The 23,713-nt window shown below is 41.9% G+C and overlaps 2 protein-coding genes across 3 annotated transcripts in view; both read left to right on the forward strand.

Moving 5' to 3' along the window:
• Positions 1-3,225, forward strand: part of GCN1 (GCN1 activator of EIF2AK4) — a 43,233-nt gene extending 40,008 nt beyond the window's left edge. For both annotated transcript variants that reach the window (XM_074921023.1, XM_074921024.1), the window contains exons 56-58: positions 123-227; positions 1,699-1,917; positions 2,519-3,225. In XM_074921023.1, coding sequence (XP_074777124.1) covers positions 123-227; positions 1,699-1,917; positions 2,519-2,644 — 450 coding nt within the window. In that variant the 3' untranslated portion in view covers positions 2,645-3,225. The remainder of the gene's footprint in view (positions 1-122; positions 228-1,698; positions 1,918-2,518) is intronic.
• Positions 3,226-9,121: 5,896 nt separating this feature from the next.
• Positions 9,122-22,126, forward strand: RAB35 (RAB35, member RAS oncogene family). The gene is made up of 6 exons (XM_074920787.1): positions 9,122-9,272; positions 13,050-13,100; positions 13,860-13,983; positions 21,096-21,220; positions 21,315-21,439; positions 21,990-22,126. Exons 1-6 carry the CDS (start codon positions 9,221-9,223, stop codon positions 22,116-22,118), a joined length of 606 nt encoding a protein of 201 aa, XP_074776888.1. The 5' UTR covers positions 9,122-9,220; the 3' UTR covers positions 22,119-22,126.
• Positions 22,127-23,713: the final 1,587 nt, after the last annotated feature.

Genomic DNA, 23,713 nt, shown 5'->3' on the forward strand with positions numbered 1-23,713 from the left:
ATGCTACAGTTTTTTTGAAAGATGGGTTTAGTCTTCCACAAAGTCTTACCAGCCCATGAGCCTAGTTATAAAGGCTGTTGAATTCTGCTGTGGTAATACCAGTTTTTGTCTTTACGTTGAAGATTCCTATTGCGGTTAGTGGCATCAGAGGGATGGGCTTTCTTATGAAATACCACATGGAAGAAGGAGGGAACCTACCTCCAAAACTTTCCAACCTCTTTATTAAGGTAAGACTTTTTACAATAACTACCTGGTGTTGCTCTCGTGATCTTTCTTTGAGCTAACTCACACGTGGCTTTCTCTATCAAATCTCTGTATAGTAACCCGTCATGAAAACTGAAAACGTGGTTGCCTTAGCTTGTGAAGCTCTAAATCCCCTGATCCCTGAAAATCTAGATTGTTTCTTTTTGTGGCAAAGTACAGAATCACTTTAGCAGCCTGCTTTGCAGATATGAATACAATACCACTACCCTTGCTGTAATATGGAAATGTGACTATTGATCTTTCTGTGGTAAACGTCAGTTTTGATTCTTATCAGTTAATTTTTTCCTTTGCAGTAACAAACAGCTGGCAAAGAAGCAGAGAAGAGTGGGGGGGGAGTTGTCAGTTTCTTAAGGTTGCTAAAAGTCTAATGGCCTTTGTCAGAAGTGCATCAAATACCAGATCTCACCTTACCTGATTTTGCTGAAGTATTTTGTGACTTCCACTATTGTGGGAGTAGCTCCGAAAGACTGAGATAAGAGAGTATTGAAGTTAACACTTTTTTCAATTCATACCTAGTTAAATATTCTACCTCAAAATGCCTTTCTTTCTTGGTTGTTCTTTTCTTTTGGTGTGTGCATGTTTTGTTTTGTATGCCCTGCCAAGTGTCTTTGAATTTTGAACATTAGAACCTCTGGATGTTTTTAACATCTTAGAAAAGATAGGGGGAGAGAGAGTGAGGGCTAGTGCTGGAGTGGGAAAGCTGTTTTTTATTTTGTCTGTCATCTTTGTTTTACATAAAAATGTGTTATACTTTCAGGTTTTATATTTCTTCTCAATTTACTTGAAAAACTTTGAAACATGCAAGTTGACGTGACGCAGGCCATCATTCTTCAAAGCAGACTTTTTGTTTGAAATCCTACACTTATATATGAATTTGTATCATAGTAGTGTATTCAAATATAAGTATCACAGCTGTCACAATACCTTTATCACAGTATTAATAATGCAGTTAATGTTCAGATGTTAGCTTTCAAGTTCTAGATGTGTTGAGATTAAATAAAAAATACAAAGCTCTAATTTCTTTTTTAATTTTGAAATGAAATCCGCTGTTGAAATGTACCTTACTCCAACCAGAGATCGACTTGGCTGTTGCTGCTGGAGTTTATTTTACAGAGGTGCTAACACTGTCAGCTTTTACTGCACTTAGTGGTCACTGTCATTTCCTGAGACAACTGAGAGCAGTGTGTGACCCTGTCATCAACCACATTTTTAGAAGTTTTCTTTTCAAAAGGTGTCTTGTTTTCAAGGTTTGATCATCTTTTACTGTCACACAGTTTAGTCAGACTTGTTGGTAACAAGTTTGTCTCCTGTGTACCTGTGAGTTGAAAATTCTTGTGATAGTTTAACATACTTAAACCAAAAAAACCCCGAACTACTGCTTTAAATACCCGTCCTTGGTATATCTGAATTTAAGTCCATCTTTGTCTCCTTCAGTGTCTTCAGAACTCATCCAGTGACATAAAGTTAGTTGCAGAAAAGATGATTTGGTGGGCAAATAAAAACCATCTTCCCTCACTGGATCCTCAGACAATTAAACCAATTCTCAAAGCGCTTCTGGACAACACAAAGGACAAAAACACCAGTGTAAGAGCCTACAGCGACCAAGCTATTGTCAATCTTCTGAAGATGAGAGCGGGTGAAGAAGTGCTTGAGGTATGAGGCAGAAGAAAATGTAATCATTGGTGGAAGGCTGTGTCACAGCACTCTGCGCATGGCTCAGTGTTGTGCCTGGAGCCTCTGGATGTGCTGGCAGCCTCTCACAGAATAGATGGAGTGGGACATTCCTGTTAGCATTTAAGCCTTCATCAGTGTTCTCATGCTGAGCCTTGAAGAAATAAGCAATACCAATACTGTACAACCTTACGGTTCAGTATTAATAAAAGGAAGGTTTGACATACCTCCCATGTTGAAAGCCTTGCTTTCAAACTGCCTTAAGCCTTTACTGCACTGTAGTTACCTTACCTAGGACTGCTGGTTTATCACTTTTGTCACTTGTATAATCCTACTGCAGCTTTACTGGTGCTAGGGGGAGAGTATTTTTGGATGGATTACCTCGTACATCCATTTCTAGACCTCTTTTCTAAGTCTTAGCTGCTTTTGTATAGTTCCCATGTCTGGAATCATAAAACCCAATGAAGGATTTTGGTATGTTAAAGATTTTAGATAAACACAGCTTGTAAGGCACTTACATTTATTCTTATTTTGAATGGTCTGTCATAAGGAATTGGTAATTGGTGGTGTTTTGCTTCCACAGTCGGTTTCCAAGATTCTAGATGCTGCCAGCTTGGAGCTTCTCAACGAAAGCTGCAGGAGGTCTCTGAAGAAGCTGGCTGGCCAGGCTGACTCTGATGAACAGATAGATGATACTATACTGACGTGATAATAAAGCTCCAGAAGACAAGAAAACACTGAACCAACCGCTGCATCAGCATTTCAACTCAAACACCTATTTTAAATGTTTTCATTTTTGAAAATGTTAATTCTGATGGGATTTCATGAAAAGGACTCCCAGAGAGTATTTTAGTATCAAATATACCAGAATAGCCTTAATGAGACCCACATTAGCTGAAAATTGAAAATTTGGTCCCCTTTTTGAAACAGATAATGCGCAAGAAACAGATATACTAATCAATACTGGTAAATTGTGGCCAATTGTGAGATGTGGCTAGAGCACATCAGGCTTAAACTCTGGTGACACTATTTCCTTTCCAGGGTCTGTGCAAAAACTCCAGTACTGGAAGTATTGTTGGTCTTTTCCACAGACCCTGTGAAGCACGAATAGAACTCAGTGAAAGTTAAAGCGTATTGTTTTTGTGTACTGCTAACTTGCTGCTTGTGATGGTTCTGAAGACTGAAAATCCCTGTAAAACAAAGTATTTAAAATAGCCTTAGAAATCACAAATGCGAAAGGGGGATTAAATGCAGTCTGATTAAAGAAGGAACATTTAATAAAGGTTCTGACTTTGATCCTTCTGGTGTAAACTGTTCTTTTTACAAATTCATTTGTCAACAACCTTACACTACAATTTACTTTTTGGACCTGCTTTTTCTAGGGCATAGTTTGTGGAGTGGGTAGCACTGTAATTATAAAAATCTTTTGCAAAACTGAGGCAAGCTAGGGCTTAAAACCGAGCCAGAACTGACATTTAATGAAATTTGTAGGTAATTACTCCTATTAATTTCCAACATATTTTTGGCTACAGACAGCTTTTTTAGTTATTCAACTTGTGAAAAGTCCTCTATTTTTATGTCTTCAAAGGCTTCACAAGATACTTGGCACTTTCAACATACAGCTTTTTTTTTTTTTGTCAGTGAGTTGTACTGCTCCAAGAAAAGCAGTATTTTATTTTACCTGGCCACATGTATTCTCTCTTCTAAAAATTCATTTTAATTTACTAATACCTTTTATGCCACTTGATGGAAATAGTGAAAATCTTGGTGCAGAATACAAATTTTTAGAAGGAAAAATGAGCTTTACATTCTATGTAGAGTAATAGTTAAGTGAGCCTTACCTATTTTATGAAACTACACAGAAGCTGGTTGCACCTGAGAAGCCAGAGCATTAAGATTTGCTGTTTCATATGCGGGGGTGGTGTGTGTGTGTGTGGAATCTCTCTTGCATGTAAACCATGATGAAGGGAGGAGAACACAACACTACACATAAAATTTGAAAGCATAAAATGTAACCACATGGGAGCACCCATTCTGCTAGAACCAATTTGCTGATTGCTATGGCAGTAGCAGCAAAGAGAAAAACATTTGATCTTACTGATGCCTGAGCAAGATACAGTTGAGTAGATGTTTGGGAGTGCTGTGCTTTGTTCTGGTCAAAACTACAAGAACCTGTCAAAATGTTCTTGATGTTATGTCAGCTTCTAACCCTGTGGTGTAGGCTCCTGGCTACAGAGATTTGCTGTAGGAGTCAGTGGAATAGCGTTGGAAGGGACTTGGGAAGATGAGCTATTCACCCCTCACCTCAGCTCCAACTAAACCATTCCTAACTGATCTCCATATAATTGTTTTTTACAGCATTGTATGATGGAGATTCCATAACCTCTATGTGCCATCTATTTCATTATATAAACTTTTCTGACTGTCAGACTCTACCTTGTGTCTAAAAAAAAAAAATCCTCCTTGCTGTTACTTGAGACCATTACTGCTTGTCCTGTTCCCACAGACATTGCAAATAGTTCATTTTTCCAGCAACTGCATCATCACTTTAATGTTCTCACTCCTGGATGAAACAAGTTTAGATTTTCTCAGTCTTTCTCATAGATTTTCATGTTTTCTAAACTTACCCAGCTGCCCTCTGCATTTGTTCCATTCTAATTCATACTGGCCTCATGATGTCCACTGCTGGACTGGATCTTCTAGGGGAGAAGATGTCTTTGTAAGCCCTGTGTACCACACTGTTGTCTGTCCCGACACAAGGTCTGGGTGTTCTTTGTTTTGCAACAGTTCAGTGTTGTTGATGTGTTTGTTTAGTTTGTGATCACCTATGAAGCCAAGCTACAGAATTGCTCTTTGGCTATTTATTTTCAATCTTGTGTTTATGTAGTTGGCTATTAGTACGAAACTGCAGCACTTTGAACTTGTTGTACTGAAATAGTATTCTATGTATTTCATAATAGCTCCATTCTGAGGGTAGTTTTTAATTCTGATTTTGCCTTCCAAAATCCTTGCAAATCTTATGCCATCTTAACAATATTTTGTGCTGAATTGGTAACAGTATCAAAGAATGAAAACTCAACTAAATGCTTGTAAGGATTTGGCAGTCTCAGGGCACTGGAATTAGTTTCACCTATAGTGAAATAGCTGTATTTTGACAGGACAACAGCAGTTAAACCATGCAGTGCAACAACTTCTGTGTGCTGAAACATACAAAATTTTATGCCATTCAAAAACTACTAAACTGGTGGTAAAAAGCTCAGTGATTGTATTGGAATCACTCCATTGCAGACGTAAAGAAAGAAAAAAAATTTTTGCAAGTTTCTCTGAAGAAGGGCTGTTTGAGCTCTTGATCATGGGCACCTTGGCTTACCTATTTTATCTTGGATTCTAACTGATGTTTGTTCTGGTTTCGGCTGGGACGGAGTTAATTTTCTTCCTAGTAGCTGGTGCAGTGCTGTGCTTTGGATTTAGTGTGAGAATAATATTGCTAACACACTGATGTTTAGTTGTTGCTAAGTAGTGCTTATCCTAAATCAAGGATTTTTCAGTTTCCCATGCTCTGCCAGTGGGTGGGTGCACAAGACGCTGGAGGGGGGAGCACGGCCAGGACATCTGACCCCAACTAGCCAAAGGGATACACCACACCATGGGACATCATGCCCAGTATATGAACTGGGGGGAGTTGGCCAGGAGGGGCTGATCGCTGCTCGGGGACTGGCTGGGCGTCAGTCAGCAGGTGGTGAGCAATGGCTTTGTGCATCACTTGTCTTTCTTGGGTTTTATTTCTCTCGTTATCTTCCTTTTCATTGCTATTATTAATTATCTTTTAGTTTATCTCACTTACTAAATTGTTCTTAACCCACAAATTTTACTTTTTTTCCCCATTCTCTATGGGGAGGGGGGAGGAGGGAGCAAGTGGCTTCATGGTGCTTAGCTGCTGGCTCCACACAAATACATGAAAGAAAATTACAGTTAAGTAGCCTTTTTCTATTAACTTGTTAATTGTTCATTTTAGCTAATAATATTTTTTGTTATTAAGGGTATTCTGATGAATATATTTCCACCTTACATAGCAGCAAGCAGAAAAATTCATTCATCTTTCCAAACAGCAGCTGAATTTCTGCACTCTGTTTAGTTTTTTTCTGAGGGGGAGGAGTAAAAAGTAGCAGCTCACTTGCACTTACTGAGAATATGCTGATTTTTCAATTACAGTGAAACACTGAATTTGGATTTTGATAGCTACTTTTCACTAAACTATTTATACACTGCAATATAATACATCAGAGGTAAAATACCCATAATTTTTGCTACAACATGAGATCTGATAAATTGATTGTGCCAACTTGGAGACTAAAGAATTAATTTTTTTCTCATTTCAAATGTCTTAAAAATACCAGTTGTCAGTAAAAGATAATTTTTCCCCACAATTGACTGTAATAACATCTTTGAACTGTCAAGCAATTGTCTCTGAGTGACAGCTGAACTGCGTGTAGTTCAAGATCAAAAAATAATTCATGAGAGATGGTTAAACTTACAAGGTGCTAAAAATTTCAATGGAAAAGAGACAAATGTGAATGCATAAAATATTCAAATTTTTTTTTTTTTTTTTAGGTAAGTCACTGTTTGTACTGTCTGTTTCATTAAGTAACATCATGCTGTCTTACACTTTTCACATGATAAGGTTTCATGAGCTTAAAAATAAAGGTAATATGAGTTATTGTAATTTTGGGTTTGGGCTAGTGGTTTTTATGCTGGATCTCCCCGCAGCTCTGCAGTGTCCTCAGCTATCCTGATGCTCAGGGCACATGTTGGGTCATATGATGGGTTGCTCCAGTGATTTACTGGGGTGGCTAGTATGTGGTGGGGGTTGCTTTAGCACTGGACTAGGTTTGGGCTAGCTGCAAACCTAGCAGGGCTTCTGTGAGCTTAAGTCTGTTAAACAACACATGCTCATGTCTGGTAACACTCCAGCCTTTCTCCTGCTCCTCAGCTACAACATATATTTGAGAATAATGCAAAATGAGCTATAGAGTGTGGTGTTTTAAATACGTGAATTGCAGAGTGAATGTGAGATGGAGGTCATCTTAAGTGGATTTTGGGATGTGTGAGACTTGACAGGGGTAAGATTTGAAGGCTAGAATACTTTTTTGAAGGTTGAGATTAAGGAAGGTTTATAATTAAAACCAGAGACATTAGCTATATTTGATCAGAAGTACTTAGAAGATCCAATTTTACGTGCTAAAAAAAAATCTTCAACCCAAACATGCTATTTTAGCCATACTGGATTGGTTTGTTTCCAGATGAATTGCATACAAATTGGACAAATATAACTGTGGAACCATACCACAATATTCTCTGCAAAAGAAATAGGAAATTAGAATTGGTTTGAGACAACTGCCTTAAAAAGTATTGCTGTTAACCAAACCCTATTGTATAAATTCAGAGAAAAGGGTCAATAGCTTTTAAGTCAATGTTAAGGGAGAAAGCAATACTGCTAAAAACTGTCCGTCATTCTCTAAGAAACATTCACAGATCACAAAACAGTTGTGGCTGGAAGGCACTTCTGGATTTCAGCTAGTCCAAGCCCTGTGCTCAAAGCACAGTCCAGTAGAGCAGGTTGCTTAGGGCCCTGTCCAGGGGTGTCGGACTCAACAACCACCCTGCGCAACCTGTTCTGATGCACAAACACCCTCACAATGTCACTGATAGTTTGCAGTCAGGATGTCCCACTGATTTCCATCTGTTACTTGTCCTTGGGTCCTACCAAAAAGATCCTCAAAGCAGGTGCATCCTACTCTTCAAGCATCTTTAGAACAACTGCTTAGATTGTAATTATCAAAAGCATTATGGATTGGTATTTTCAACTGTCCTTTTAACTGTCCTTGATTTGTGTGTCATCTTTCCTTTGACCATAAGGGTCTCTGTTCTTCTGTGAAAAACAAATGCATTTTAATGAGATACTTGTGTCAATGAATTGTAAACTTATGATTAAAATTTTAAAAATCAACTTAGTTTAATTAAATAATGTAAATATTTTGGTTTGAATCTATGCTAAACTAAAATTACTTTTAAGATAGATGCAATACCTAGCACAGTGTCTTTTGTTATTAGGTTTTTACTTGTCTTGAAAAGCCTTAATAACTGGCAAGTCCTAAGTAATTTATGTATTCTACATCAACACACTGCACTGTTTGCTCTCAAGAGTTCTTTTTGTAGAAAAATAATCAAAGAGAAAACCAACACTCTTCTTAGGGCAGGTCTCCACCTAGAAGGGGCGATCACCTCAGAAATGATCATAGTCTTGCAGTTTGCCTAGTCATTATTTGTGCAACCGATAGCAAAATTACTCAGGTTGGTTGTGCGTTAGGTAAGAGTGCTGTCTGAAACTGTGGATTTGGGCTGTGGATGGTGCAGGCACAGCTGCCAATGTGTGTGAGGTCAAGGCCCTTCCTGAGCCATATATAGGCACATCTCTGGATTAAAAAAACCCTCAGGAATCTAATTGCAGACCAGCCTGAATTGCCAGACCAGCGTGACACACCTGGGTATTTCATATCACTTTGCTGTGGGCTTCCTCACCTGCAGGTGAAGGCCGTGATGGGATCTGTTTCTGTAGCTGTGAGACCTGATGCTTTGGTGCACAAGCATCCTGAAGAAGCAAAACACATTCCAAGCCACTGTGGTCTGCTCCCGTGCCTTCCCGAGAGTGGAGCTGACAGTGCCTGAAAGCACTGGGGCTCCCACACACCTTTGGTGCTTTCCGGGTGCTGGCCGTCCCTCCTGCTGCATCCACAGGCCGCATGTGAGCACCTGTGGGAGCCGAGGTGCTGCCTGCCAGAGGTGACCTGGCGGCTCAGCACAGGGAGAGGATGGGAAAGCAGGCGCGGGCCCCAGCGCGGAGGAGAGAGGCCCACAGCCCCCGCCGGCCCATCCCTCCCAGCGCCGTCACGGCTGCCAAGGCGCGCCAGGAACCGCAGGCGTGAGCGCGCGCATGCGCAACGGCCGCCGCCGCGGCGAAGGGGCGGGCGGGCCTCGCGCTTCCCGCGCAGGCGCCTGGCGCCGCACTCCGCGGAGAGTACGCATGCGCGCGGGGAGGAGCGCCACGCATGCGCGTCGCCGGCCGAGGCGGCCAGCTGCGCCGGCACGGCGCCGCGCATGCGCGCGAGCACCGCTGTCAGTTCCGGCTGTTTGTTCGGGAAGTGGATCCGGCCCCGAGCCGCCGCCGCTGCCCCCTCCCCCCTCCCCGATCGCTCCGCCGACCGCGGCCGCTCCCGCCGCCCCGGCCATGGCCAGGGACTACGATCACCTCTTCAAGCTGCTCATCATCGGCGACAGCGGTGAGGGCGGGCGGGCGGCGCGGCCCGGGGGCGGGGGTAGGCCGCTGGCGGGGTGGACGCCCCTCGCCTCCGCCCGGGCCGTGAGGGGCCTGAGGGCGGTGGCGGGGCCGGGGCGGGCGGCGCGGTGGAGGCGGGGAGGGAGGCCCCCTCCCGGGGCACTCGCGGGGCCGTCGGGGTCGGTTCCCCGGCGGTGGGGCTTCGCCGCCGTTGTGCTGTCGGTGCCGCGGCGCTGGGCTCTGCCGGGCGGGTCGCCGGGGGACCCCGCGCTTTGAATGAGAAGGCGCCTTTGCTTGGGCTTCGTAAGTTTTTATCTGATGAACCTGCGGAACTGGCTGCTACAGGATATTATGGTAAATAGCTTGGCTAGGTTTAGGAAAAGGAAGATTAGACACGCATAAGTGAGGACAGCATCGGCGTTCGTGCTGGTATCAGCCTTTGCGAGCCGCATGTTCTGAGGGCGCCCACTAATCTCCTGCTGGGATGAGGAGGGAATTCCCTCCCCTGTGACAAGCAGTTTAAGGCATCGATGGGAAGGGCTGGCTGCTCCTCAGCCATGGGGACCATTGTTTCCAGTGTGGCAACTACTGCATATGAATACTCTTTATTATCTTAATTATTTCTTCAGACTCTTTCTGTCCTTCAGCCTGAAGTCTCAGTTCTAGAGTTTGTCACTTTTTTTTACTAAATTTTTAAAGGGCTGGTAGCTTTGTGTACTTCTAGGTATAGTATATGATGCAAATACATAAAATGGTTATGGACGAAGGCTAGTTACAGATTTTTCGAAATAGACTTGTAAATACTTCTGTAGCAGTTTTGGAAACTTCTGGAGGGGTAGCATGTGAACTCAGCCTGTGTCTTGTGCTTTAGTCTAGGTACATAGGAATTGGGCCTGGGAAGATTCCTGCCTTCAGTCCAGTTCAGTGTTGGTAACACTCCAACATCTTACAGTTTAATTTCCATAAACTAGAGAAGATGGCATCCACCCTCTTTTTTTAATAGAGGTGTGGTCCATAAGGCAGCAGGTCCCAGCATGCAGTGAGGCATGGCTCTTGGGTAGTAGTGTAATGCTGCACAATCTTGGCAGTTGTCAACTCCAGAAGCTTTAGCTGTATGTAAAAATATTTTATTCCATACCAAACTGTGTCTGCAGGAAGAAATATAAAAGGAATAGGGAGAAGGGGCAGCAACTTCAAGATAGCTTAAAGCCCTAGGCAGTTTTGGGAGCCTATGGATTATTAAACCAAATGCTACATTCTGAGTAGAGCAGTAACACTGTTGCTTGCTGATGAGTTTCAAAACTGTTCAGGCAAGATAAACAGGATGGTGACAACTCTGATGAAGACTTTTCACTTTAACCAATTAAATGAAATTTCTTAGCTGAGACTTCTTGAGCGAAGTCTCTGTAGTGTATCCAGTGAGAGGAAAAAAGTGTGAGAATTGTCAGGTTACCTGGGGGTTCTCTGGTGTTGTAATTAAATCTCAGTACGGAGTTTGAGTATTGGTTTTCTTTTTAATTTTTGCTAGCCCCAATGGGAAGGCTTTGTCCCTGCTTCCACAAAACAGTTTGCTTGCCTTGTTTATTGATGTTTATTCCATGCAATAAGAAGTGGACTGATACTGCATAGGATGATTCTGTCTCATCTGCTTTCCCCTGTATGCAAATATGTCAAGAAGGTAGTAGGTTTGTGTGTTTTTAGAACAGGTCATCTTGAAAAGCTGCTGGTGATCTCAGGTGTGCCATATATTTAAAAATAATACAGATGATCTGTGCTTTGCATGTGCTTCTGTAATTCACTCTACCATTCAGTAAGATATGGATTTTAGAAACCAGTATGACACAGAAATTTGCTTCTAATTTTGATTGCAAATAGGGCTTTTTTTGTTTCCTTTTGTTTTTCTGTCTTCAACAAGCAAAGAAGCTCTGCTAGCCTTCTCTTTTCAGACCTTCAAATAACTCTGTGTAGGAAGTGGAGGGTCATGAAGAGTGTGGTTTCTCTATACATGAACATTGTGGGTCAGGGGCAGTGTTTGTTTAGTGAGATCGCTGTCATCAGGAGCATGTAGAACTTCCTGAGTTCAGGAGGTTTCTCTTCTCTAGAAGCTGCCTGAGTGCTGAGAGCAGTAGAGACAAGACTGTCTGTGCAGCAGTGGACAGTCTGATAAAGCAGTGGTCATGTGTGGCCCATGCAGCTCTGCAGCATAGCCTGGCTGACGTTTTAAGAAGGTGGTGTGATCTGACAAATCTGTGGGTTCCAGCATCTACTTTTTTTTTTACTAAGCTGGAGGCCAAGGCTGCTTGATCAAGAAGCATAGTACTTGCTGAAACCTTTCTTTTTTTTTTAATTATTTTTCCTTAGCTGACTGGTATTTTGCGGAGGTTTAACTTGCTAAATAACCAGTCCTCTGTTAAAGTTCAGGAACTGCTCTGCTACCTTTTTTTGAGCTCAGAGGTATTCAGTGTATGCACACTGTAACTTTTTTTTTTTAGTAGCATTTTTTCTCTTTTTTTCTTTAAAGATTTGTAATACTCAACTAGAAATGAGTATGGCTTCTTCAGATGTCTCGTGATTTAAGCTCTTTACAAATGAGAACTGGCGTACTGGTATTGTGCAGATTTTTAGTTTGGCTGTTTTTTTGTTGGTAGCTATCTTCAGATGCCAGCAACTGAGAACTATTGGAGTTCTGTATAGTCTTTGCATAGGCCTTCTATTAAGAAGAACTTGCAAGTCATACATCATCAAAATAATTAGCTAAATAACTTCTACCTTAAAGGATTTAATAGATAATCACCTCGGTGAAGTTGAATTTCCTCTTCATGCCATAGCAGACTTCTTTTCAGGCGGGAAGGGACATTAACAGCAGAGATGTTATGCAGAGATAACAAGTTTGAAGCATTTTGATACTCAGGTTCCCTTGGTTGGGTGTGCAGTGATGAGTTTCTTACGATTCTTTTCTGAAGCACTGTGAAAAATGCTTCCCTGCAGCAGGGTGTGATCAGGGTGCAAACAATCATTTAAGGAAAACCTGGATGAAGTGGTACTCAGAGCATTTAGAGGAATGTTTCATAGGACGTTTTGGCAAAAGGTACAACTTCAGAAAGGTATGTGTCCTTCCTGCTAGATCGGGAACAAGCCTCTTTTGGATGGCAATCCAGAACAATGGTTCCCAACTCTACTGTTTGGTTTAGGCTTCTGTTAAACTATGGTCATGATAACAGAAGCTTTATAGTACCAAACTCTAGCCTGATTGTCAGAGTAGTCCAAACTCCACTGCTATTCAGCACAGCATAATGAATGGGAGGTAGGCAGTGGTGGTAAGCATGATGTGCAAATGGAATTCAATAGAGTAGTTTAGAGCAGTGTTCTGAGTACTTGTTAATTAGCAGGATGTACTCATTTTTGGATCTTTCCTTAACAGATGTAAGCCTACTGATCATAAACTTGCTTTTAGTTATTACTCTTCTATGACCTCCTAGAACTGACCACAGTTCAGAAGCTATTGTTAGAGAGTTTGCTGAGGGCTGGAGGAAGCTTCGGGGACCAGAACACCCCTGTACTGTTACAAGAAGCATACCAAGTCTCGGAATGACTGCACCATGCTTGATGAAATCTTCGAGGAGAGTACCGAGATGAATAGTCAAGGTGGATGCTACTAAGTTATCTGCTGGGAAAATATCCTAGTTAGAGTTAAAAGTGCAATGGATGGGCAAAATAACTGTTGTTACCTGACACCGAAGATGACTGTATTCAAAGATCTTGCTGTCTTTGTTTGTCATAGGTGTGGGCAAGAGCAGTTTGCTGTTGCGTTTTGCAGATAATACGTTCTCAGGTGAGTGTTTTGTTTACTTCAATAAGTGAAATGGTCAAGGTCTGCTCCAGTGCTGCTGGTTGGCAAGGAGTTGTTCTGCATTTACCCACTGATAACTGTACGAGGAATACATTATGTTTCTAACTTTGCTTTTCTTGGTATAAGCCTATACAAGCAATCCTCTCTGATCATTTGCGACTGAAAGTACCGCAGTATTTAAATACTGACATGGTTCCAGAAATAGCTTAGGTTTTTTAGTACTCTGTGCAGACTTCCCATTGGCCATTTGGGATTTAGTTTGATTGAATATTGTGGCTAAACCACTTACATTTGTGACATAACTAATTTATTAGGAGGTAACTCTTAGAACAGACTGTATTCAAAGTAAGTGATTGCATGAGCGTTTAAAGCAAAGCTTTGAGAATTTTCACAAGTTAAATACTTGCGTAGTTACTGTCCATTTCTTGAGATATGTGGGTGCTTACTCTTGACCACCAGTGCAGTAGAAGAATAATTTTATTTTGTAACACTGAGTTTTAAATTTTAAGGGTGGCATGAAAGAAGTGGCTTTATGGCTAGAAAAATGCTATTAGCTGCAGATAAAAATAGGCAGATCAGCATGACCTGATAGGGAATTTTAAATGATAAGCAGATAGGGGGAACCTTCTTCTCCTTTCAACAGGGTCTGAGAGCTACTGCCAAATAGTGTTCAGAAGTGTGCTTTGGGACATCCAAAATAAACAAGACTTAGGTTCTCACTTACCCATGCTTTCCCTTCAGGCAGCTACATTACCACAATTGGAGTGGATTTTAAAATCCGGACCGTTGAGATCAATGGAGAGAAGGTGAAGCTACAGATCTGGGACACAGCTGGACAAGAGCGCTTCCGGACTATTACATCAACGTGAGTATAACTGGGCTTTGTGATGTGTAGCTTTCTATGGATCTTGTAGAACTTAAGAGTTATGGTTTAGACATTTTAATATTGCAGTTGATTTGCTAATGGTAGCTTTGCAGTCTGTACAGTGGGACTTCTCTCAGCTGTTTTAGAACTGGTAGCGGTGGTGATATTATGGCTAGATTTGAAACTGGGTTTTCGGATTTCCTTACTCTCCTGTGTATTTCTGTGATGGCTTTGTCTTATTCCTCTGCTGCTAGTTTCCAAATGGTAGAACTGGAATTCTTTTGCTGTTCTGCATATAAGAGAAAACTTGTCTCTGAAGCCTGTCCAAGAAGGTCATCCTTTGATTGAATGTGTTGCAGAAGTACAGAGTGCATATAACTAATGAATAGCTTTGAGATCGAAGAACAGGATTTCCAATATTTAGTTTTCTTTTAGGACAAATGCATTTTAGCGGCTCTCTTTGTGTGGGGTTCTGTTGAAGCAGACACCCACATGAAGTTAACCTTTTCCTTGGTTCGAGTTCAGTTTCATGCTCATTGTCCCTTCGAACAGCGTGTGCACAGCTTTTCCTGTTCCTGAAGAAACCACACCCAGAGCTGCAGCGGTGGCAACTAAGAATAAAATATGTTTGTAAACTGATTGCAATAAAGGAGGGACTGCTTACCATGGCACTAGGGGAAGAGGAAAAAATACCCTTGGAAATGGAACTTTTGTTTCCTTTGGGTATTAACAAAAAATAATGATTCTTGAAAGACCTAGGTGTTTCACTTTAATGACTGACTTCTCTTTTGGCTCCTATTTGAGAGGAGGATCGTTCTCAGCTGATGTATTGGTTAACTTACTCAGACATAAAAATAATGAGATTGGTTGCATCTGTGTTACACCTAAACAGCTAGACATGGCAAAATTGAACCTGATGTGTGCACCGCCCCTTTCCTCTGCGCTCCTATACGGATATTACTGGATTACTTCCATTGTTTCTTAAGTGTTTAGCTTGAAAAAACTTGGTTGCCTCTTGTAGGGTTCCTGTGTGTGACCTCACTTCTTGTTTCAGTGCTGCAGAAAGCTTTGGGCAGGAAGTGGTGAGGGGGAGGCAGCAATGCAGTGCTGCGGCTCCCATCAGCTGTGTGCACAGGCTAGTAGTCACAGAGTGCCCCAATTAGTGCTGAGTCAGCAAATGGCCTTCCTGTTTTCTGATTCCCTGACACGACTCAGGGCTGCGTTAATGACGGTTGGTTCGTGGGGCTGATGCCAGCTAGTTCAAAAAGCCATGGTATCCGGCACTGAATGGGGAATACCAGGAAAGGAGGCTTCCTTTTGTGAACAGGAATAGCTGCAGATCAGACTTTGTGCAGTGTTTTATGTAAATTTTTTTCTTTCTTTGATTAACGTTTAAAATTGAGGTGCTGCAATGGTTCAAAGGCATATGTGCCATAGAATCACAGAGTGGTTTGGGTTGGAAGGGACCTTAAAGCACATCTAGTTCCAAACCCCTGCTCTGGGCAGGGACACCTTCCACTAGCCCAGGTTGCCCAAAGCCCCGTCCAACCTGGCCTGGAACACTGCCAGGGAGGGGGCAGCCACAGCTGCTCTGGGCACCCTGTGCCAGGGCCTCACCACCCTCACAGTGAAGAAGTTTTTCCTCATATATCTAATCTATATCTACTCTCTTTCAGTTTAAAGCCATTACCCGTTGTCCTATCACTACATGCCCTTGTAAAATGTCCCTCTCCAGCTTTCTTGTAGACCCTCTTTAGGTACTGGAAGGATGCTATAAAGTCACCATGACCTGTTTGAACTCTGCTACTGCTTTCTTTTGCATAGCTTTTTACCAAAGCGAGGTATATTTTACTCATGGGGAAGTGAGGGCCCCACTTTTCCTGCCTTGTCTCTGGCAAAGTACTTACAGAATCTTCCATGGTCAGGGAAGAAAGATACTAATTTTGTGCAACTTTAAGCAAAGAAGTTCCTGTGTCCAAATGCATTTGAAGTGCTGAGGAAAGCACTCTGGGAATGCTGGTTACATTGTCACAAGGACTCCTCTTGCTGCTAGGTCCCCTAGCTTTGACTGCCTAGTGTTCACTGATACCTTTCAAGAGGTGCTCTGGACCTAAACATATCCCTATAAAAACAGGCGATAACAAGATTTGGATTTTAGAAATGATTCTATCTTTTTTTTAATTGACAAAGTAATACTGTGACTGATTTGTTTATCCCAAACTGAGTGACAAATTGAATTACCATGCTACTACTTACAAAAGGGCTTGGCTACCAAGTCATGGGTGAACTGCAAGTGCACTGTCAACACTGTAGTAGTCTTTGTTTAGTCTTTGACTAGATTGAGGTTAACAATATAAAAAGGCGTTCCTTCGGTATTACTGTAGTCTAGGAAGTCCCTTTATAGTTAAAGGTAGAGTTCAGATTGATGTAGAGCCAAGCCTGGCAAGGAAGTCTGAAATTGGAGCCCATCTGGTAATAATAGTAATAGGTTGGAATTACTGCTGTGTAGACCTAGAATTGCAAAATGGTAGAGGTGGTAGGAAGTTAGTCGTAGAAAATTGGGAAACATTAAAAGGTTATATACTATTTTGATTTTACACAAGAACAGAATAAAACTGTTAAGGGAACATAAGTCAAGTTGATCTGGAGTATTTTGCAGCAAAACAGGAGAAATAAACCAGATCAGAATTTCAGATTGGGAAGTATAAAAGACAGCTGCTGGTTTTGCTGTCTATTAAATGTGGAAATACTGGGATAGCTGGTGCCTAGTGGGAGAAGAGGCTAAGTTGTGTGAATTTGTTTGGCATGGAACATCATCAGCTCTAAATTTCATTTAAATTCACCAGAGATTTAGCATGCCTGGACTCAGCTGTATTAGCAGGAATACTTAAGATGCATGAACAACCAGTTCCTGTCCTTGATTTGTTCTTATAGATAGGACTGCTTTGTCCTAATTCAGGACTCTTAATAGTTGTCAGATGCTAGCTCTGGATGAATAGTGGTAGCAGAGAGATTTTCTGCTGTGTGTTTGTGTGGAATGGCACGTTCAAGAGAGGGATAAGTTTTTTGAGGTTATAGAATTGCTGTGTCTTGTAAACCAGATATTGATGGTCAAAAGACTAGTCAACTGACTTGTGACAATAGATGTGCTTCCAGGAACCTGAAAAAAAGATGAGTATGAAAACAGATTATTAGAAGTCTCTGGAACTGGTTAGAATTCTAGAGGACTGAAACCCAAGGAAATGTGTATACTACAAACTAGTGGAATATTAACAAAGATGTTGGATTTAACCAGTGACCTGTCTTTAAAGTTGGCCAGTTACTTCCCCCCCCCCCCCCCCCCGAAAAATGAACATGTGCCCCACTGAACTGATACAGTCAATAATACTTTGTCTCTTCTAAATCTGATGTAGCTACTGTCATGCTTCATGAAACTAGTTGTTTGCTAATCTTGGGAAGCATTTACTAGAGGAAACCTGAGAACTTTCTTACTGGTTTCTTGTAGTAGGCAGTACCACAATGAATGGCAAAATGTTCCCTTCTGCTTAGAAAGTTTATCTTCTGAGATGTGAGGGGAGAATGCAAATGGCTGAAGGAAATGATGGTTTGGTAAACCAGTTCTGAAGATTTTCTGTATCGAATTTGCAGTATTAGTAGGTGATCTTTCAAAGGCAGTAAGCTTATGTCTTTAAACTTCTTTAAATATAATTCTGTAGGTAGAACAAGCAACTTAATTGGTACTGTGTTTATTTCAATTTAGGTGTTATCATTCTTAAGCCTTTTCCACACCAAAGATAAGTGTAAAGCCTTTAGATCTAGGTAACTTTTCCAACCATATGGAAGATAGTTGACTACTACCAAGCATCCAAGGGCATATACAGGTCAGGTTTGGTTGTCTACCTCAATGGGATACTTTCATGGACACTCTCAACATGAGTAACTGTTCTATAACTTTTTTTCCCCTGTATTTCATTGATGTATTTATCACTAGGAGTGGTAGCAGGTACTGGCTTTTTAGGCTTTAGCGCACATATGTAGAGGACAGCTAGCAGCAGTCATTTAGCCCTTGAATGGGAGGCTGAGATTGAGAACTTCATTTCTCTTCTGCTGTCATTTCTATGGTCTCCATCTTCCCTAAAATGTGGATGGGAAGAAGATAAGGCATTCCTTCCCTAGTGTCAAAGCCTCAACTACCTCTTGATTGCCAAAAGCACAAAATTTACACCTACTCCTCCCTGAATGCCAAAAGCCCCATCTGTTCTCTACTCGCCAAAGCCTACAACTTGTTATAAAAGCAATTCTGCAGTGCATCATTCTGAAGTATGGGGTAAGATAAATTAGATTTTGTTTTGTAGTACTGTCCTGCGCTTGGGGTTGCTGTACTTGTTAAGCCTAAAATGTTATTTAGGACACAAGGCTATATCTAATAAGTGGTAGAAAATAGCGTGACTAGCTTTTTGAGAATTCAAATTGTGTATTATGGGGCTTAAGAGTTAGAGAATAAAAGGTAGTCATGGTCTTATCTCTCAAGCTGCTAAAAGGTAATGTCAGCCAGTGGAGAAAATGACATTTTAGTGTAGATGAGGGGTTGGCAACCTTTCTAGAACGATGTGCCAGACAATCTTCCCTTCTAAAAATAGAAGCACTGTATGCTCGTAGGAGCTCAGCAGGAGTCAAGGTTTGCTGTCTTGCACAAAGGAAAATATTTTTGAGGGGATTGGCAATATTAGCGCTTTGTGGCAGGAGCTCCCAGCTCCTGCAGTTTTTAATGCCGTAGTGGTCTGTGGTGCACGGTCCAGCCCACAGTCCTCATCCCTGAGAGCAAACGACAACTGTGCTGATGACACGTCAGGAGTGGGATCTGTATGTGCAGGGTGCGTGTTATTCTACTCCCCTCCATCATATGCTTTGCTTAGAAGAAAACCTAGGTGCGTGGGCAAGGTAGGAGCAGCAGGGTGCTCTGTTGGGTCCTCTGGTTTGGATGACTGGGATACCAGGCATGGTTTTATGGTGTGCACAGCAGAATGAAGCAGCTTTGCGTAGGTGTAGCTGAACCACTGCGTTTCTCTAAAGGCTGAGTGTTGTCTTTGCACATGTAATGCTCAGTGTTAGGGAGGAAATAGTAGGTCGGCCTGAGGGTTGCTGAATTAAAAGACTATTAGGTGATATGGGAGAGCTTGAACATAATTAATTTATTGTTCAGATTTAGAGAAATCTAGTGTGTTGGTAGGATTGGAGATCTTTCCCTTTCTGATGCTATCACACAAAACAGTATTCATCAAAGCCAGTGTGCAGTGCATGTTGGTGTCAGGAGAGGATGGTTTATTTTTGCAACGTGTGGATTCAGGCTGTGGAATACTTTTTCCTCTAAAGGATCTAAGTTATGAAATAAAGTTGAACTTGTAATGAAGTAAAGCACAAATGCAGTGCAGTAGCAAGTTTTAAAACTGTTAAAGGAACTAATTGCAAATGGACTAGAGTATTTGAAAGTGCAAGATCTCTTAGGGGCTGGGAATAGGTAGTTCTTACGGGTGATAATTCTTGCCAAGGAAAGTGAATGTACAGCATAAATCACGGGTAGACTATGGCATGGAAGAAGTATTTGACTGTCTTCTGAAAGTGCCCAGATGGGCAGTAGGAGCGGGCTCCCCTGCTTCCATAGAGTATGTGTCATGTCACAGAGGAATTTTGATACCTGGTGACTATCACTACAAAGCGATCATGAGAGCAAGGGGGTGGGGGAGATGTGTGTGCTCCGTGTGTGATACAGGCCTGTCTGTGGAACTCTCTCTTGATGGCTTGCAAAGGCAGGTGGCTTCTGTTACACAAGGGTTGATGAGGCTGAAGGTGGAGAAAAGAGTGACTTGCTCAAGCGCATCAGTAGCAGAGGTGAGCAGAAGCTTTGAGATCTTCTGAAAGTGCATTTGGATTAGAGTAAAAGGCTTTGAAGGTCAGGGGTGTGTGTGCTTGAGTTGGAATAACTCCTTCAAAGAGGACCAGAGCGGTCACAGTGGACATCGACAATGCAGTGGAAGGGAGAGCGCTGGGAGAGGCACTTATAGTAAGAGATCAAAGTCTAGAAATGCTGTCACAGTTTAAGGGGAAAATCTTCAATTCTGGTATGCTGGAATCTTGAATTTGGTTCATTAAAAATCTTAATATTGATCCTAAGAAAGAAGAGGAAATAAAAGGGAAAGAATAAGGCTAATCAAAACTAGATGCTGGTGAAGACCTCACTGTCCACTGTTTCAGTTACTTTTTTTTGGTCAAAGCTAACTAATTTGAAGTAGGGGAAACACCCTGTAGCCCCATGAATGTGGCTGAAAACTGAGAAGGTGGAGCTTCCTTTTTTTATCTAACATTTTCATGGTGCGCATACTGTCCGCCTTTAGCAGGTTCATGCAGGTGATAATGTTGGAACTTTAATTCTGACAATTTTCCTGCATATCAGAATTGCTTATCATCTTTTAAAGGTGCTGGTTGCCCAAGACTAATGGGAATAAACTGAAATGAAGTTTATTTTTAATGGCTAAAGGTAACAGAGCGCATTGAATGCACATATGGAGTCGATCTGTTGAGTAGGAAGGTGTAATCAGAACACAGTCGCTCAACAAGACAGAAATTTTTGTGAGCGCAAGAGAACTGTGAGGGTTGAGTATATTTGGAGATCTGCTGAAATTTTAGTCTGTAAGTGATCTTTCACAGTTAAAAAAATTATTGCAAAAACTTGATGTGGCTTGTACAATGTGGAAGTTTGCATCACAGCCAGTTCTGAGGATGTATGGGGGGCACCACTACCTTTTGGTCACCTAGCTGGAAGACAGTAATCGTCTTTGAGGGTCTTGTGAACCTGAATAAGGAAGTAAACAGCAGTCTTTGGACTTTGAAACCTACTTGTATAGACTAATTGAGCAGGGAACTCTGTAGTTTTAGAGGAATAGCATGTGATCTAGCTGTTGAAAGAGAGCTAAATGACTCCCAGTGGAAAGAAAATGGGGCACTTGTTTGCTGTAAGTTGGAGCTTTGTTAGGAATCTTGTAGAAGCGAAGTGAAAGAGCCAAGAAGATGATACACAACCTGAGTTAACATTTGTTGTCTTTTCCTCTCCATAGGTATTACAGAGGAACCCATGGAGTCATTGTTGTCTACGATGTAACGAGTGCAGAATCTTTTGTGAATGTAAAACGGTGGTTGCATGAAATTAATCAAAACTGTGATGATGTCTGCCGAATACTAGGTAAGTTGCTAACCAGAGAGTTACAACGTCTTATTTAGTGGGCTGACCTGCTGAAGTACCAAGCTGACTTTTTATTTTTCTTTCCTTCTTTTAGTGGGAAATAAGAATGATGACCCAGAGCGAAAAGTGGTAGAAACAGAAGATGCCTATAAATTTGCTGGACAGATGGAGATCCAATTGTTTGAGACCAGCGCCAAAGAAAATATTAATGTGGAAGAGGTAATATAATATGCAGAAGAGTATAGATAAAATTGTTTTGGGGATAATAGTTTGGGAAAAAATATCAATTATGTTCTTTCCATTGAGGAAGAAAGATAAAATGGTTTATGCAAGTTGCAAGTGAGTAGGTAGAATGTCAAAAAGAGACATCCAACTGTGTTTGGAAGAGTTGGGGAAGTGAAATGAAGGATCCCATGTTGCATTTTCACTAGCTTTAGTGCTAACATATTAGGCATGCCCTCAGGAAAGACTTGCTATTAGGGAGAATGGGCAGTCCTACCTCCTAAAAGTAATCTTCACTCCTGGCCTCAGTTGCCAAACTGACCTGTTTCTGTTTACTGATTTGGGAAAGGGGATAGAGGTGTTACTGATTTAACTTGGGAGTGGGTCGGGAAGGTACTGGATTTCTACTTGGCCTGTAGTGGGCAGGGGAAGATCTCTGAACCATTATTGAAATATCTGGAGGAATGGAATTATTTCAAAAGAACAGCATCCCACAAAAGCTAGCCCGAGTTCCTGGGTGGTCTGAACTTGCTTGTTTCTCTTGCAGATGTTTAATTGCATTACAGAGCTAGTCCTGCGAGCAAAGAAAGAAAACTTAGCAAAGCAGCAACAGCAGCAACAGAATGATGTGGTGAAGCTAACGAAGAACAGTAAAAGGAAGAAGCGGTGCTGCTAATGCCCTTTCCCTGCTGCAGAGACTCTGCTCTCAGACAGATCAGCCCCTCCAGCTAGACTCGGGCAATTCCACTGGGGCAGGCTTTGGGAGGACTTTCTCAGTTTTGTGCCGTTATTTAAAGATTATTTTTTCTCCATGTTTTCTATCAAGAGGCGCTGGCACCTTACTACTTCAGTGCCAAGAAGGTATCGGATGGAATCTTGCCCCCCTCTCCTCCCCTGCTCATTCCAGTGCGCCTTGTAGACAAGAAGGACGTTGCCTACCAAGTGGACTAATTAACCCAACAGTTTGTATATAATGTATATTGCTTTAACCAGCCTCGCCTCCCTGTTGTCGCTTTGGCTTATGCCTTCTTAATGTCAACCAATCATGGACTGCAGAGTTCATCTTTTTAAAGAAATAGTGCAAAGTTCTTAATTCGAGTTGGCCCCGGGCTGGCAGCAACTGCTTCCTGGGGTCTCTGGCTTCCTTTCTGTTGGGCTCCAGGCTGGCAGCTGGTGCCCCTGGGGCCTATGGCTTCACCTGGAGTTCCAGGCTTTTACTGGGGCTCAGGCTTTGTTTTTCTAGGTACCAGGATTGCAGGTGTTGCTGCTGGAGCTGGGGGTTTCACTTCACCAGCCCCTGGGCTGGCAGCTGGTGCTGCTGCTGGGGCCTTGAATTTCAGTTTGCCATGATCCAGATTTGTGGCCGGGGCCTGGGGTTTCACCTTCGTGTGCTGCAGCCCAGCTGTACCTGTGCTCTCCTTTAGTTCGTATCAAGATACTGAAAAACAAACTGACCTGCAGAAGTGGGATTTATTTGGATAAAACTTTGCTTTTTTTTTTTTACAAAAAAAAAAAAAAGTTTAACTCCTTTGACCTCTGCTTCTGGTTTTGTCAGGGTCCTAAGTGAGGGTCCATTTCTTTTGAGAACAACAAACAACATGTGATTCTGCCAAAAACCCCAAACTTCTCCTTGTTTCCCTGTCTACAAATAGGTGATCTGAACTTGAATGTGAATTTTGGTGGCAAAGCTTTTGTTTTTGAGAGAGAAAAGGCATGAAAATAAATCCAGCCATTCTGGATTGATGTCTGAATATGAAAGCTGCTGCAGGATCATTCCCAGGATTCTTCTGTTAGAAAGCAGGACTGCTGTTTAATGTAAAGAAATGGAAAGCTTGCTTGCTTGGGTTATGTGGTGGTGGAGGATCACCCTTGGAAACAAACTGGTCTCGCTATGCTCAGCAACGTTTTCCTGGCCCTTGTTGGCCTTTCTGGGAAAACAAGAGCTCAGTTCATCAGCCTGAGTAGATGTAGTTAAAGGTGGAGAGTGTATGTGTGTGTAACTAAAATATCAAATGTTTGGGCTGAAAGTACATGCTCAGCACCTGAATAATTGCCTAAATAATAATAAAAAAATAATTTTTTCTTAAAATGACTAAAAGGCCTGGAAGGTATGACTTCCTTTAAGACCTTGAAGGTGGATGTACTGTTTGTCAGTAAGTGGCCCTATGGAATCACTGGCCTTAGATTGGTAGGATATGATTCACTGATGTCCATGAGCTTTGAATCAGCCCACTTCTCTCCCTTCCTCCCACTCCCCCAGGAGAGGCTAAA

Source organism: Athene noctua, chromosome 17 (genome assembly GCF_965140245.1).
Source record: "Athene noctua chromosome 17, bAthNoc1.hap1.1, whole genome shotgun sequence".
In the NCBI taxonomy this organism is placed as follows: Eukaryota; Metazoa; Chordata; class Aves; order Strigiformes; family Strigidae; genus Athene; species Athene noctua.